General features: G+C 35.5%; 1 protein-coding gene across 3 annotated transcripts in view; it reads right to left on the bottom strand.

The window, feature by feature from the left end:
- Nucleotides 1-456: 456 nt before the first annotated feature.
- The window catches only part of LOC129725986 (zwei Ig domain protein zig-8-like), a 291521-nt gene continuing 278656 nt past the window's right edge, over nt 457-13321 (bottom strand). For 2 of the 3 annotated variants that reach the window (XM_055682494.1, XM_055682497.1), the window contains 4 exons: nt 11160-11371; nt 9022-9127; nt 8614-8664; nt 457-3047 (listed from right to left, as the gene is read on the bottom strand). In XM_055682494.1, coding sequence (XP_055538469.1) covers nt 2935-3047; nt 8614-8664; nt 9022-9127; nt 11160-11371 — 482 coding nt within the window. In that variant the 3' untranslated portion in view covers nt 457-2934. The remainder of the gene's footprint in view (nt 3048-8613; nt 8665-9021; nt 9128-11159; nt 11372-13321) is intronic. The other variant, XM_055682496.1, reaches the window with a different exon arrangement.

Here is a 13321-nt window from a genome sequence, read left to right as displayed (position 1 = left end):
GAAAATAGCAGCAGTTAGCAAAAACTTGTCTTTCCAATGCGGTCAGTTCCGGCCAATTTTTACTTCGCTCTAAGTGTAAACTCGCATAACCTGTAAACGGCAGGCTTGTGAAATATCTGTGCGTTCCATAACGGGTCTTCACGACAGATTTTGCTAGCGAGAATTTACACTTTTTCACTTGTAAAATTTTGCACGTCGCTTGGAACTGTAAACTATGCTTTAACAGTACTTATTTAAAACTTACACGCAGTGAGACAGACATTCACTAATCAAAGCATGTGTAAGTATAGTTATTTTTAGTGTCGCTTTGTTTCGGTTTTCAAGACTACCCAGAACAACTAGTTGCATTTTTATGATATCGCTGTCGTACTTACCGTTATTTTATCTGCCGTTACAGTTGATTCTCTTTGTTTTTATTTCTCAAATGACCTTTCGAATAAAGTTTTCGAGTTTAACTTTTATTAAAAAAAATATGTTTGTTTTATTCAACTGAAATTAAAATATAAAAATATTTACAATATAATTTTCATGAATTACCTAACTAATATATAACTACGCTTATTAATTTTACTTATCTTTGCCGATAGCAATTCATACTTATTTTTGTTTGTGTATGGTTTTGATTCACGATCAGTTTTTTAAACTTTTCGCTTATGTATCAGTAAAATTGAATTTGCTTTTATAATCTGTCTCATGCATGTTTGTTTCCGTATTTAAATGGTATAACGTTAGTCACCGATAACCTAGAATGCATTCACGCATCGCAAACGCATTTTTTATTTTAACTTTCGCATGGCTGTCAAGTGCTGTCATGTTCTCTGCGATGTCGACAGTTGCCGTTTCGTTCAATGCTTCAATTTATTATTTGCTCCGGTTATTCAACACTGTAAGTGAGGCGGGCTTGGGCTGCACATTGCTGGACTGTTTTTTATTGTATTCCTTATGTCATTTGTGATGTTTTGTAAGTGTATAGGTAAATACACAGCAATCGCACTTTTTGTGTTATTGCAAGTGTTTGCGCTGAAGTGAGCAAGCACTTTTTCAAGGGAACTATTTTTTGTTTGCGTTTTCAGATTTTTTTTTGTATTTGTGGGCAATCATTCATGTGTCTCTCGGTTCTGTCATTCAAATATTTTCGCATAAGAACTTTCGTCATCCGATGAATACCAACCGAAGTTTTTTGGTGCAATTTAAAGAATATATGATAAACCGATAGTGAAATCTCCACCCGCTATCCCATTACTTCTATTGTCTTCGGAAAACTGTATGAGAGTACTTTGGCGCGAAAAATTGTGGGTTTCATTTTTTGAAAAACGCTTTTAGGAAATTCGACGAACATATAAACGAGTCTCAAATAATGATCTAGATTTACGATCCTCACAAAACATGTAAAAGGAAAAAGCATAGCTATAGGATAGTGAATATTTTTTTTCGCATATATTCATTACACCATGTTACCAATTCTAATTCATAAACAAAGGTAGCTACTGATTTCATCATTTGACTGCTTATCAAATTATATTTTGCGAAAAATAGAGCGTATTTTGGAAGTATATAAAACTGAATTAATAATGTTATTGTAATTGTGCATTAACAAATGTCGGAAACAAAACAAGCAATTAAACTTTTAATCAAAAACCAAATAATAAAAAAAAAAAATACAAATGTGTTTATTTCGAAAATAAAAATTCTGTCAATTTTTTTTGTTTTTGTGAATGCTTCGGTAAGATAACATCGACAAGAAAATTTGTAGATTTCAGACAATTTTCAAATTCATTATGATTTGATTCTAAATTCCAAGTAAAAAATTATCACAATATTTCTATCAAAACAATAACATAAAATTTCTTGAACACAACGCCTAAAAGAATTGCACGCAAACCAAACACACGATTCTAAAAAAAATGTTTCATTTCGGTTGGCTGGACTGATCCTGTATGCACTTATTCAAATTCAACGACCCGATCAATTGATGGCTAGTACTCTTCGTGCCTTTGCTCTGTATTCTTTTTTTTCCGCAGCTCAGTAATTCAGAACTTTTGTCGAACGAGGATTATCCTCTTGTTCGAAAGGTCCTATCTCGCTCTTTTATGGTAGTTTTCTATACTTTTCACATCGGAAGTTAACTGGGAGGCGGTATGGGGATATAAAGTAACAGGAAACTGCTTTTATCACATAGGCCGCTCGTAAAATATATCATTTTGGAAAATATAAATGGTAAAATGTACAATTTATTATCTGCACTAGTGTAGGTGCATTATAAAAAGAATAGAGATTTTGCTTTCTGGTTTGGTACGGTATTGCTTGCATTACACATCACCATAAGTTTGTGTTCGTGAAATACCCAAAACTAAAAATCAATGTACAGTGTAATTTGTTTTATAGTGTACTTCTCACGTTCAACTTTCTTTTCGTAGTGACACTTTAAAAAACATGAATACCAGAACTGTCGGTAAATAGAATATAAAAAAATATTAGTGGTTGAGAGCAACAACAGATAACAAAATCATAAAATACCAATGACAATCGAAACTATTGGGAAATAGATAAAGTAAATATAGTTTGAAATTTATCATGATGTCTTTTAAAATCTTCCACAAGAATATCTTGTGTCACCAAATCGCACTTTGATTCGTATTCAACCATGGAAGATTTTTTTTCTTGCACGATTTGTTTCTCTGGTGCCAATGACCGGCGATCGGTGATAACGATTTAAGTGAACCAGCGAAATTCTCATCTTCCTGTACGATAGTTTGAAATATCTCAGTCGATGTACGGTTGTGAGCAAATGTCCAGGATTGTACCCAATCTCATCTATACATAATATGGTTGTAGTTTTATTTTCACTTACATGCTCTGCTTTGTCTTCTTCTCGATTTTTGGTATGTTTGTATAAGGGGGTTCAAATTTATTAACTTAGATAAATTCTCTTAACTAGTACATGCGACAGCTGAGCTGAACGTAGATAACCAAAACGAGTAACATAACAAATGACCTATGCTGCAGTAAAATATAGATGTTCCTCTGCTTAACCATTGATATACTGTCTGAAAAGAAAGAGTTACAGAATAGAAGAAAGAGAAAAAAACGCAGTTTAGTGGTGATGGAAGGACATTAGTTTTCCTGAAAAAAAGAGCACATAAATTTCCACACTTGGAAACTCGGACAAAATACGAAGCGCACGCTCTCAAGAGATCAAGCATGCGAATCCAGCTGACTTCGCAGCCGAAAGGGTTACTATGCAGTGCCTGTTTTAGCTCTGATATCGTTTTACTTGAATGACATTCGAATAATATGAAACTGAAACTAGTTAACAAAGTTTTAGTTTTTCACTTGATGTGAAAAAAGAAAGTTTCTCCTCTGTGTAATTCTATTATTTGAAATAGTAGAATCAAACAAAAAAAAATCCTTTGTTCGTATCGTAAACGTTGGATATATTGCTACTTGTTCAAAATATGACATGTAAGTACGGATTTTCGATATTCAGTAGTTACATCCTTAAATTAATAGTAAATAACAATGCAAATAATGAAAATATCACAAAATAATAACATTTGTTTTTTTTTTTCCAAATGTTGATAACATATGATAACATATGATATAAAAACATAAGATTCATACTAATGTTTTCCCTCTATAAAGTTTATGTTGTTGTGGGTAGTAAGAAATAGGGATGGTTACAATTTTAAGGGTTACAATTTTAAGTTTCGAACATAGAAAACATTACATATTTCTTGGTTTTGTCCTATAATTCCGTGTGGGTAAGTACCCACAGGAATATTTTCCGAGTGGGTACTACTACCCATACTACCCACATCAACCGCCGGCCCTGCCGATGTCCGATCGAGCTGAAATTTTGCATGGGTACTTTTTTCTAGGAGACGAAACTTTTGAGCTCTACCGCTAAACGATATTCGAAAAATCGATTTCACAGTGCAACAAGTTTTTTACCTTGGCTCCTATGTATAATTTTTTGATGAAGTATGATGCGAAAATAAATTTCCCCGAGTTTAAACATATTTCAACTTAAGGGGCAACAATGGCGCCATTTTGAATTTTTGAGAAATCGGAAATTTTCGATGTTTTTTCGACGCCATTTTGTTTTAAGACCAAATATCAAAATTCTAAAAGTTTGTCCATATATTAGCATCTTCTTACTAATCTTTAAAGAAACAGATCTTAAATCGGACAAAAAACGGAGCTCAAAAAGGGGATTTTACGAAAACGGTTTTGGCATGGTTTTAGTATATTTCACAAAGCAAAATAATATCGAGTATGCCTGAGCATTAATGGTAATGCGCTAATATCTAAAAGTGGTAGTTAAATTATATTTTATATGTTAGTTAAATTATACCTTATATTAAGTGAAAAAGTCTCAGAAATCGATTGGTAGGTGTCTGATCTACGCAACGTGTCGATTTTTCCCCAATTCCCCTACAGTACTACTAGATTTATCTCGACGTTGAATTAACTTATTTGAAATCTGTTTAATGTAATATCAAGAGTGTAAGCGATACTCAAAGATACAATAACAATTCGTCTTCACATAGTCCTCTCTTTTTTGCGGGGAGAGGGTCGCATTTAAGTTTATCGAAGACGCGATGACTCTGTCTCATAGCTGAAGCGAGATCTTCATGTTTTAACCGGTCCTGGCCAAGAATGCAACCCTCTCCCCGCAGAAGGGGGAGGATCATGTAAAGAAAAATTGTTATTGTATCTTTGAGTAACGTTTACACTCTTGATATTACATTAAACAGATTTTAAATAAGTTAATCTAACGTCGAGAAGAACCTATTTTAGTATTGTAGGAGAATTGGGGTAGAACTGATATGTTGTTGACATTTTATGTGGAACAGACACCTACCAATCGATTCCTGAGATTTTTTTACTCAATATAAGAAATTATTCAACTACCACTTTTATATATTAGCGCATTACCATCATGTTCATACATACTCCATATTATTTCGCTCTGTGAAATATACTAAAACCATGCCAAAACCGTTTTCGTAGAATCACCGTTTTGAGCTCAGTTTTTATCCGTTTTAAGATCTGTTTTTACCTTAAAAGATGGGTAAGAGGATGCTAATATGTGGATAAACTCTTGAAATTTTGATATTTGGTCTTACAATAAAATGGCGTCGAAAAAACATCGAAAATTTCCAAAATCTCAGAAATTTAAAATGGCGCCATTGTTGCTCCTTAAGTTGGAATTTGTTCAAACTTGGGGAAATTTGGTTTTACATCAAAATACACAAAAAAATATATAGAAACCAAGGCAGAAAAAAAGTCAATTTTTGTTGCACTGTGTTTTCATTGGTACTCTATTGACCTTGCGAAAAACATGGGAATTTAAGATTAATTCCGCACACTTCCAAAGATTGCCCTTGTAATTTGTTGATGAACATATTGAATGCAGGGCGTACAGGAATTTGTTCACGTTTGAATTCTAATGGACAATCTGTGGAAATTAGGGGAATTCTTGGTATCAGCACTTCCTCGCCGTTGAATTTTCCTTTAAGTATTGTTCCTTCACAACCAGTCTTGTTCTCCCTTCGTCTCTCTCACCGAAATATTAACAATTAGGGGGATTAAGGGCATAATGAGCACACGGGGCGAAATGGGCACCCCTCTTTTATGTGAAACTACGCATTTTTTAATACAATATGGTATGTGGAACTCTTCCGTAGTTACTACAGTATCTCTTTATGTAGATCAAAAGTGGTTTGTCTGTTTAAAATATGGAAAAATAATGAAAAAATCAACTTGGTTCGCGGATTATTTTGCGCATTGCAAAATAAGCTTCTACGGTCGTTTAAATGGCTCAATAAAGTATGTAGACACATCAATATGAGGTATGGGTTGTACCCCAAATTTCACCATCATTAAAGTTTTGATCTTAAGCTATAATTAGTGCTAAAATCTCATGTTAACTTAAACTAATTCGATAGGGGCGAAATGGTCACTTTTAGGTGGGGTGAAATGAGCACACCTTGTCACATAAACTTACCTGAAATTCATCTCGGTAGACTTGTGAGTTTGTCTGTTTCCATAGTCAGTGTTTGTTTACAGTGATGGTGCGAACATATAGGGTAGGTGAGCCAGTTATGGCAAGTGTACCAGTTATGGCTATATCGCATAAGCGCAATGGTACCAGTTATGGCAATAGTCCATTTAAACTCCATAGGCCATAACTGGTTCATGCCATAACTGGTACATTTTTTAGGTACTGCCATAACTGGTACTCCTCCCCTATTAGAAAATCTTTGAGACCGAATCGATCAGAAAAGGGACTGCAGGCAGAATTGGCCACCATGAGCCGCGACGGGACATTCACGAAACAAGCCGCCAAGTATCACGACATCTCGCGACAAACGTTGCCCGATTAGTTGTTCTTCTATACAGTTTCAAGATATGTTCTATAAGAGTGCTCATTATACCCCGTGGGTGCTCATTATGCCCCAGTGGGGTGCTCATTGTGCCCCACACGTCGACTGATTGCTAGTTTTTGATACATGAATCTAATTTGTGTTTTTCACCACTATACGATAAACTTTTCAATTTGTGAATAGTGTACCGTCTGCCGGGGTGAGATTAAGCCACGGGGGTGAGATTGAGCCAAAACGGGAAATGTTTGTATGTTAAATTACTTAAGATTTCTTGAACCTAATACCTCAAATTCAATACTTTATGAAACGTGCCATATTTATTCACAAATTTTAATGGAATATAGATAATATCAGTGAACTGTTCCACTTAAATAATATTTCAAAGTACAGGGTGAAAAACGTGCGCAAATAACGTTATCCAAAAATGTCCCAGGGAAAACAACCCGATCAAGAAATCACATCAACTTACTGCTCATTTAGTACGTTAGGATGTCGTCTCCAATGTGGTGAGGAAATATTATGCATTGAACCTGTGTTGGCTCAGAAAATAATGTTTTTCCAAACTGTACTTTTTTCGCGCCCTTCTGGGGTGAGATTGTGCCAAGCTATAATGAACGGTACAATGTGCGGAATTCACATTCACGACAAAATTATATCAGTATACACCAAAATACATGCATCGTTTACATAAAGTATGTTGTCTAGCTATAGAATTATTTGAAATAATGACTTAAAGCTTGAGAACAGTAAGCTAACAACTGTTAGGTGGAAATTTACAATGACTGATATTGCTTATGGAATGTAACAAAATTTTGTACACCTATTCGATATAAACTGACGACTTTTAAAACGAGGAAGGAGGGTTGAAGGTACGTTTCCAGCGGTATTAAGATTTCCAATGAAATATACAGTGGTCAATGACACATAATCATTGAAACGAAAAGTCTTCTCAGGCTTTATGTTCTAACGTTTTCTCTTTCTAAGCTACCTGGAGACGCCACTATGTGTATAGAGACTGTCTAAAAGCCACGTTCTCATAACTGGTTACTCCAGATATCGATTTGATCCAGTCATACTATTTTCTATAATTCATATGAAACGTAGTTTCTGGTCAACCCCCTACAGCCTTTTAATAGTCCACGTTGTTTATGATCGTCCCTATGCTTACTGTTTTTTCATGTTATTCATGTGAATTATTCGTAGATACACTACTGTTCTTCAACAGGTAATTAATTCAACTTTTGCAAAATTATAGTTTATTGTAACTTAACCATTTTTGCGGCAGTCGTTAACTAAACATTTAAGTGTGCATTGACGTGATTTGGATCAAACTCAGTGCCTAAATGTGTGCATTGCAAGCTAAGAAACAAAAACGAATCCTTTTTTGGCACAATCTCACCCCGTCAGACGGTACCTTCAATTATAGATAGTTAATTCAAGTTTTGCACTGAAGACAGCTTAAATTTCTTGTCGTTTTCCATGCTTAAATCAGCAAAGAAGTTAGGGTGCTCATTATGCCCCTATCCCCCTAAATGAAAAATGAACTTGCAATTGGTAAACAAAACCCGTTTTAATTCTTCACCGTACAATACACTATGATTCACGTTTTATTGAATTATTAGCAGTAGTTGTCAACTGGCAAACAAACAACTGAAAATTTGTCAATGCCTTCTAAGACTGTGCTATGTATGTCTATCTCTTCTCACGGATGCTCTCTGTAGAAACACTATTTTTCTCCTCAAAGTTTTTTCTTTAATATTTTCGAGTTTTTCCCTCCGTACAAAAATTCCTTGTATAAAGACGAACAAAACAAAGCGAATTGCATACAAATCGCAAAATTCATTGCCAAGTTATGGAGGTTCGCACATTTCTGTCTCTCTCCCTAATTTATATATTTAGATTTATTTAAAAAAAAGTCTAGAATAAAGTTGTTACAAAAATATATCACCAATAGAGCTTAAGTTTTACTGGATGCCGTGAGGGTATGTATGATTTGGCACGAAATAAACAAATTGTTTTAAAATAACTTTATTGTTTTCAATATATTTTGGACAACTGAACCGCAACATACATTTGAGAAACGTTAGAACAGAATTACGAGAGAATGAGTAGTAAATAACACGGTAACATAAAAATATGGTAGAAAATCTTCATATGGTGTAACTAAGAAATAAACTACTAAAATAATCACGTTCGTGATAATGAATGTACTCAAAATACTTACCATCGAATAGTGAACCGGCAGATGATGTTACAGCTGAAGCAGAGGATTCACCTGATAAAGATACGAATTATTTAAAAAAGAAAAATTGCTGTTGTGAAATATTCGACATTGAAAAATTCAACATTTTGAAAATAGATAGATTGTATTGTAAATGGCAGCAAGAACCTCTTAACGAAATCGTTGGCACATTATTTTCCTGAAGAATCGCTACTTCAATTTAAATGTTCTCGATTGGCTGCATATTCTTTTTTTGTCTGTCACCTGAGTAGGTTGGTGGGTGCAGCCCATTCGAACAGATAAATGGCTTCGTAAGAGCTCTAGCATGCAACGCCTTAGTTCAGGCTAGGTATCAGATTCGGGCAGCAATTTACCGGCCTTGTAAGCTTAGTGCTTGCAATCTCGACTTACCGTTTATGACATGCAGCGAGACAGTAATCGGTGGACTGTTCGATGGGCTGCAGGAGTAGTTCCCGGAATCTTTTTTCCTTGTCGATTCAATGATCAATGAGCCAATCTGTAGGATTGCAGATGTTTCGGGGAAGACAGAAAGAGATGAAAAACCAGATAGTATATGAAAAAAAATCGTCTTCTGAAAGAGATCGAATGCATTCTGGCGTAGAATGGTAGAGTGAGAACAAAAAAGCATAAATCGACACTCACAGAGCAAGGGAAAAAGTGAACATAAATTGTGCTCGACATACCAGTTCGATATATTACTTTTTCAATTGATGCGAACTAAAAGAACTGAGAGCGAAGCATCGTAGGAAAAACAGACATTGAATCGAAAGTTATTGAATATGAATACTCTTGCCAAGCTAAATCAAGCGTGTTTCTATGACGGTGAACGGGCGCTTGATTTGTAATAGAAGGGAACGTGATGTAGGAAATTGTGACACCACAGGCAAAACATCGCAGATTAACGGCAGCAATGGAAGATTTCAAAAAATATAGTGAATAGATCTATTTTTTGTGTCCGTCGGTGTAAATGATTGTAGTGCACAAAATAGTTTATATTATTGCAATATTATTTCTCCCTGTTACGCAGCGGCATTAGCTTTAGAAATATCAGCCTAAAAAACGTTCACAGTGTACACGGCACAGATAGATGGTAAAATGTGACTCCCCGAAGCAAGAATAAAGCGCCCTGAAGTGACTGAAAAATAGAAGAGCTACTGTGCGTCCCAAAGGCTGTCACAAAATTGTTTGCTATCTGTTGACACTGCCAGGATTTGGCTTATTGGGAGCGAGAGCAACGATGCAATGTGACGTCGTAAAGCTTTCACATACTGACTTTCGAACCGGCAAGTGAACAGGAATGGCGGCCGTGGGAAAATGTTCTGATTGAGTTTGAAAAATTCTGTCTTGAGTGAAGCACATTTTTCGCGACGTTGATATAATGCATCCTTATTATGTCTGATTATTATTCCTTGTTTTCCTGTCCGTTGGGTATTAGTATTAGTTTTCCATTAAGTTAGGTTTGTCAGAAAGGATTCTAATGAAGCTTTGAATACGTACTGGTGTTAGTTTAGTATATAAGCTCTTAGAGTGAAAACAATATCGCTCTTTATGCATATAAAGATACAACTAAACTGACCACCGGAAAATATGTGACCACTGGACTTTTAGGACCATTTCAACCTAACACGTTTTCACTGAGTTGGAAATTCTCATTGACATGGTCTGCAACTGCAACTGAGGTGCGAGTTCTGAAAAGATCAACGTGTTTTTAACATATTTTTATTTCCAGATACGTGAGATAGCATTTTTTATGGAACAATTATTGACAGGATTTGTAACTTCTGCTGTCCTAATAGTAAGTTGTATTATGTTAAAATTTTATACAAATTCGTGAAATGCTTTTGCATTTGTAATGAGTGAAAATGAAATAAGCAGTACAATCGAATTCAATCGCATATATTTATTGCTGTTACACACGAATTGTTAGAATATTCATTCAAGATTATTTGATCGGATAAGCATGCAGGAATACAAATTTCCACTTTTATCTGATATGCATGCATACCAGCTTCAGTCTACTTTAAAGCACCATCGATGCACGACCAGAAACCACTACTTGATTGCCTTACTTATGCACACAAGATGTGACAAATCCAGCATTTCCCAGCATTCATTTTCTCACATTTTTTGTACCCATGGAATTGAGAAGAATTGCTTCGCTTTCGTTCGGTTAAAGGAAATGATTGAGAATTCTTACATAGATCTCATTGCATCTGCTCTATACTTTGCATATACGGACGACGAGTGGGCTTTGGTTGCTCTACTGATGGAAGGAAAATCGGAAGAAATGAAATTTGTGCAAGAATGGGGAAACTACTAGAAAAAAAAAACTATTTGCATTAAGGCAAAGCTTATAAAGTTTCGGTGAAAATTTTGAATAGATGGAACATTTTGGCAAAGCGGCATATTAAATGAAGAATGATTATGACTATAAATCTGGAAGCAGCAAGCAAACTTTTACAATGGAGGGAGTAAAAAGAAAAAAAAAAAAAACTGCGAAGCGGCTTTAAACACAATGCTTTTCTTACAGTGCTGTGGATGTCACCGTCTAGGTCCGGTGCGCCTCGATCCAGCTGTGTTTTCCAGCCCCGTCGATTTTCAGTGAAAATCTGTTGGGTACCGTGGTACCAAATGATATAGGATGGTGGCTCCAGAGCACCGCGGACGACGCAACGCAGTATGACGGCACTACCCGCCTTCACGTATCGGTCGGAATCCCCAATAAGCTCGGTTCTTGGCACTGTGGAGAGCAATAAGTAAAAATAAAAAAGAATCTTAAAGGCAATTCAATATTTCATATATCTTTTATTACAACAGCATGGCTTTAAAACATTATATATATATATATATATATATATATATATATATATATATATATATATATATATATATATATATATATATATATATATATATATATATATATATATATATATATATATATATATATATATATATATAAATCGTAATATGGTATCGTAATATAGAAAAAACGAAACTAATAGCAGAAATCCAGAACCAAGTTTTTTTGTTCTATTTGGGGCCCCAAATAATCCTAAATTTATCGAAAGTCGATTGGTTTTGTCTCCGCTTGGCGCATTGCATATAAATTTATATGGAGATTTGTATGGAAAAACCAACTTTTTTGGATTTTCCATTCTAAAGAGCCCAAAATGGCTCAAACCATAGGTTTCATGACTTCAAATGGTAGGTTTTTTGATGCCTAACAACTTGGCCGAAAACAATAAAGAGCTAAGGTGTTCCAAAAAAAATACTAGAGCTGTTAAAAGTTGATTATGTCGAAATTTTTGTTGCAAATCATGTTTTCTGCCAACACTGCCAGTGTACCGGCGTCAGTCAGATTTCCATCAGAAGTAACCTCTGTGACACGTTATAAATTCTACCTACGCCTAGAATATTGACCTAAATTTGTTTGCTTGATCCAGCTGAGTGTATAAACTCGTTACGATGGTTACTTCTGATTAGAATCCTACTGATGCCCGTACATTGGTAATGTTGGCAGAAAACATAACTTTCTGTATTTGAATCGACATACTCAACTTTGAACAGCTATAGCTCTTCTTAGATACATCCTAGCTTTTCAGTGTCTTCTGCAAAGTTGTTAGGCATCTAAAATACTATACTTTAACATAATGTAGTGCATTATTAGATTATTAGATTATCGAGCTTTCTAGAAAGGTAAATGCAAAAAGTAGGTTTTCCTATATAAATTTTCATACAAATTTGAAATGCAATGTGCCAAGCGGAGACAAAACCAATCGACTTTAAGTAAGTTTAAAGTTGTTTGGGGTCCCAAAAAGAGCCAAAAAAACTTGCTTCTGGAAAATCGATCATTATATATATAATTTTCTAAGGTTGAATAAATAAATATCAGAACTAATGTAAGTAATAACATTCGTCTTGATATTCATTTATTTAACCTTAGGGTCTTAGTTCCGCTTTCTTGAAAAGAATGGCTAAAAATATGTCATATTTAAAAAAAATCAATTTTCAAAAACTTTTACTTTACGGTAATAAAGGAACCTGTCGAGCAAAAATATAGCACTGTACTTCAACTTATAATAACTATGCGAAAATCATAATATAAACCGTATATTACCGTTTTGAAGGGTTCAAGACACGAAACACCCTATTTTTTTTATTCTCGCTTATTTGCCGTCGGTCTAGTTCCACCATATATATATTTGGCAGAGCTGTGTGCCACCACGGGTCGGTATTTGGCGATTACCGTAGGCCACGGAAGTGCTCACTGCAAGCAACTGCAAGTCCCGGACCATCAGCGAGAGCTAGCCTAGGTTGTGGTGAGACTCAGGCATTGGGCCGCCGAATTCTCACAAAAGCCACATTATCCGGAAGCAGCTCTGACGGAGCGAATAGTGCCGCTCCCACCACCCAAATGCACTAATTCGCCCATTGGGATTGATGCCAGTAAGTTCCCAATTACGGTAACTGGTCGCAACGCCATATGATAAGAGTCGGATTTCGTTTTCGTACCACGATTCTGGGCTGGCACCTGCGCCGAGCTCCCTTAGTAAGGTCGTGTGACAACGGCCTGAAACGGCGAGACAACAACCGGTGCAGGGGTCTCCGTCCCGTAAAACCTGGCAGGCCTTCCAGTACGTTCCAAATTCATTGCCCGGTGGGAACCGGGCAGGAGTGGGATCAGATG

This window comes from Wyeomyia smithii, chromosome 2 (genome assembly GCF_029784165.1).
Source record: "Wyeomyia smithii strain HCP4-BCI-WySm-NY-G18 chromosome 2, ASM2978416v1, whole genome shotgun sequence".
NCBI lineage: Eukaryota > Metazoa > Arthropoda > Insecta > Diptera > Culicidae > Wyeomyia > Wyeomyia smithii.
This window is presented reverse-complemented; position numbering and strand designations above follow the sequence as displayed.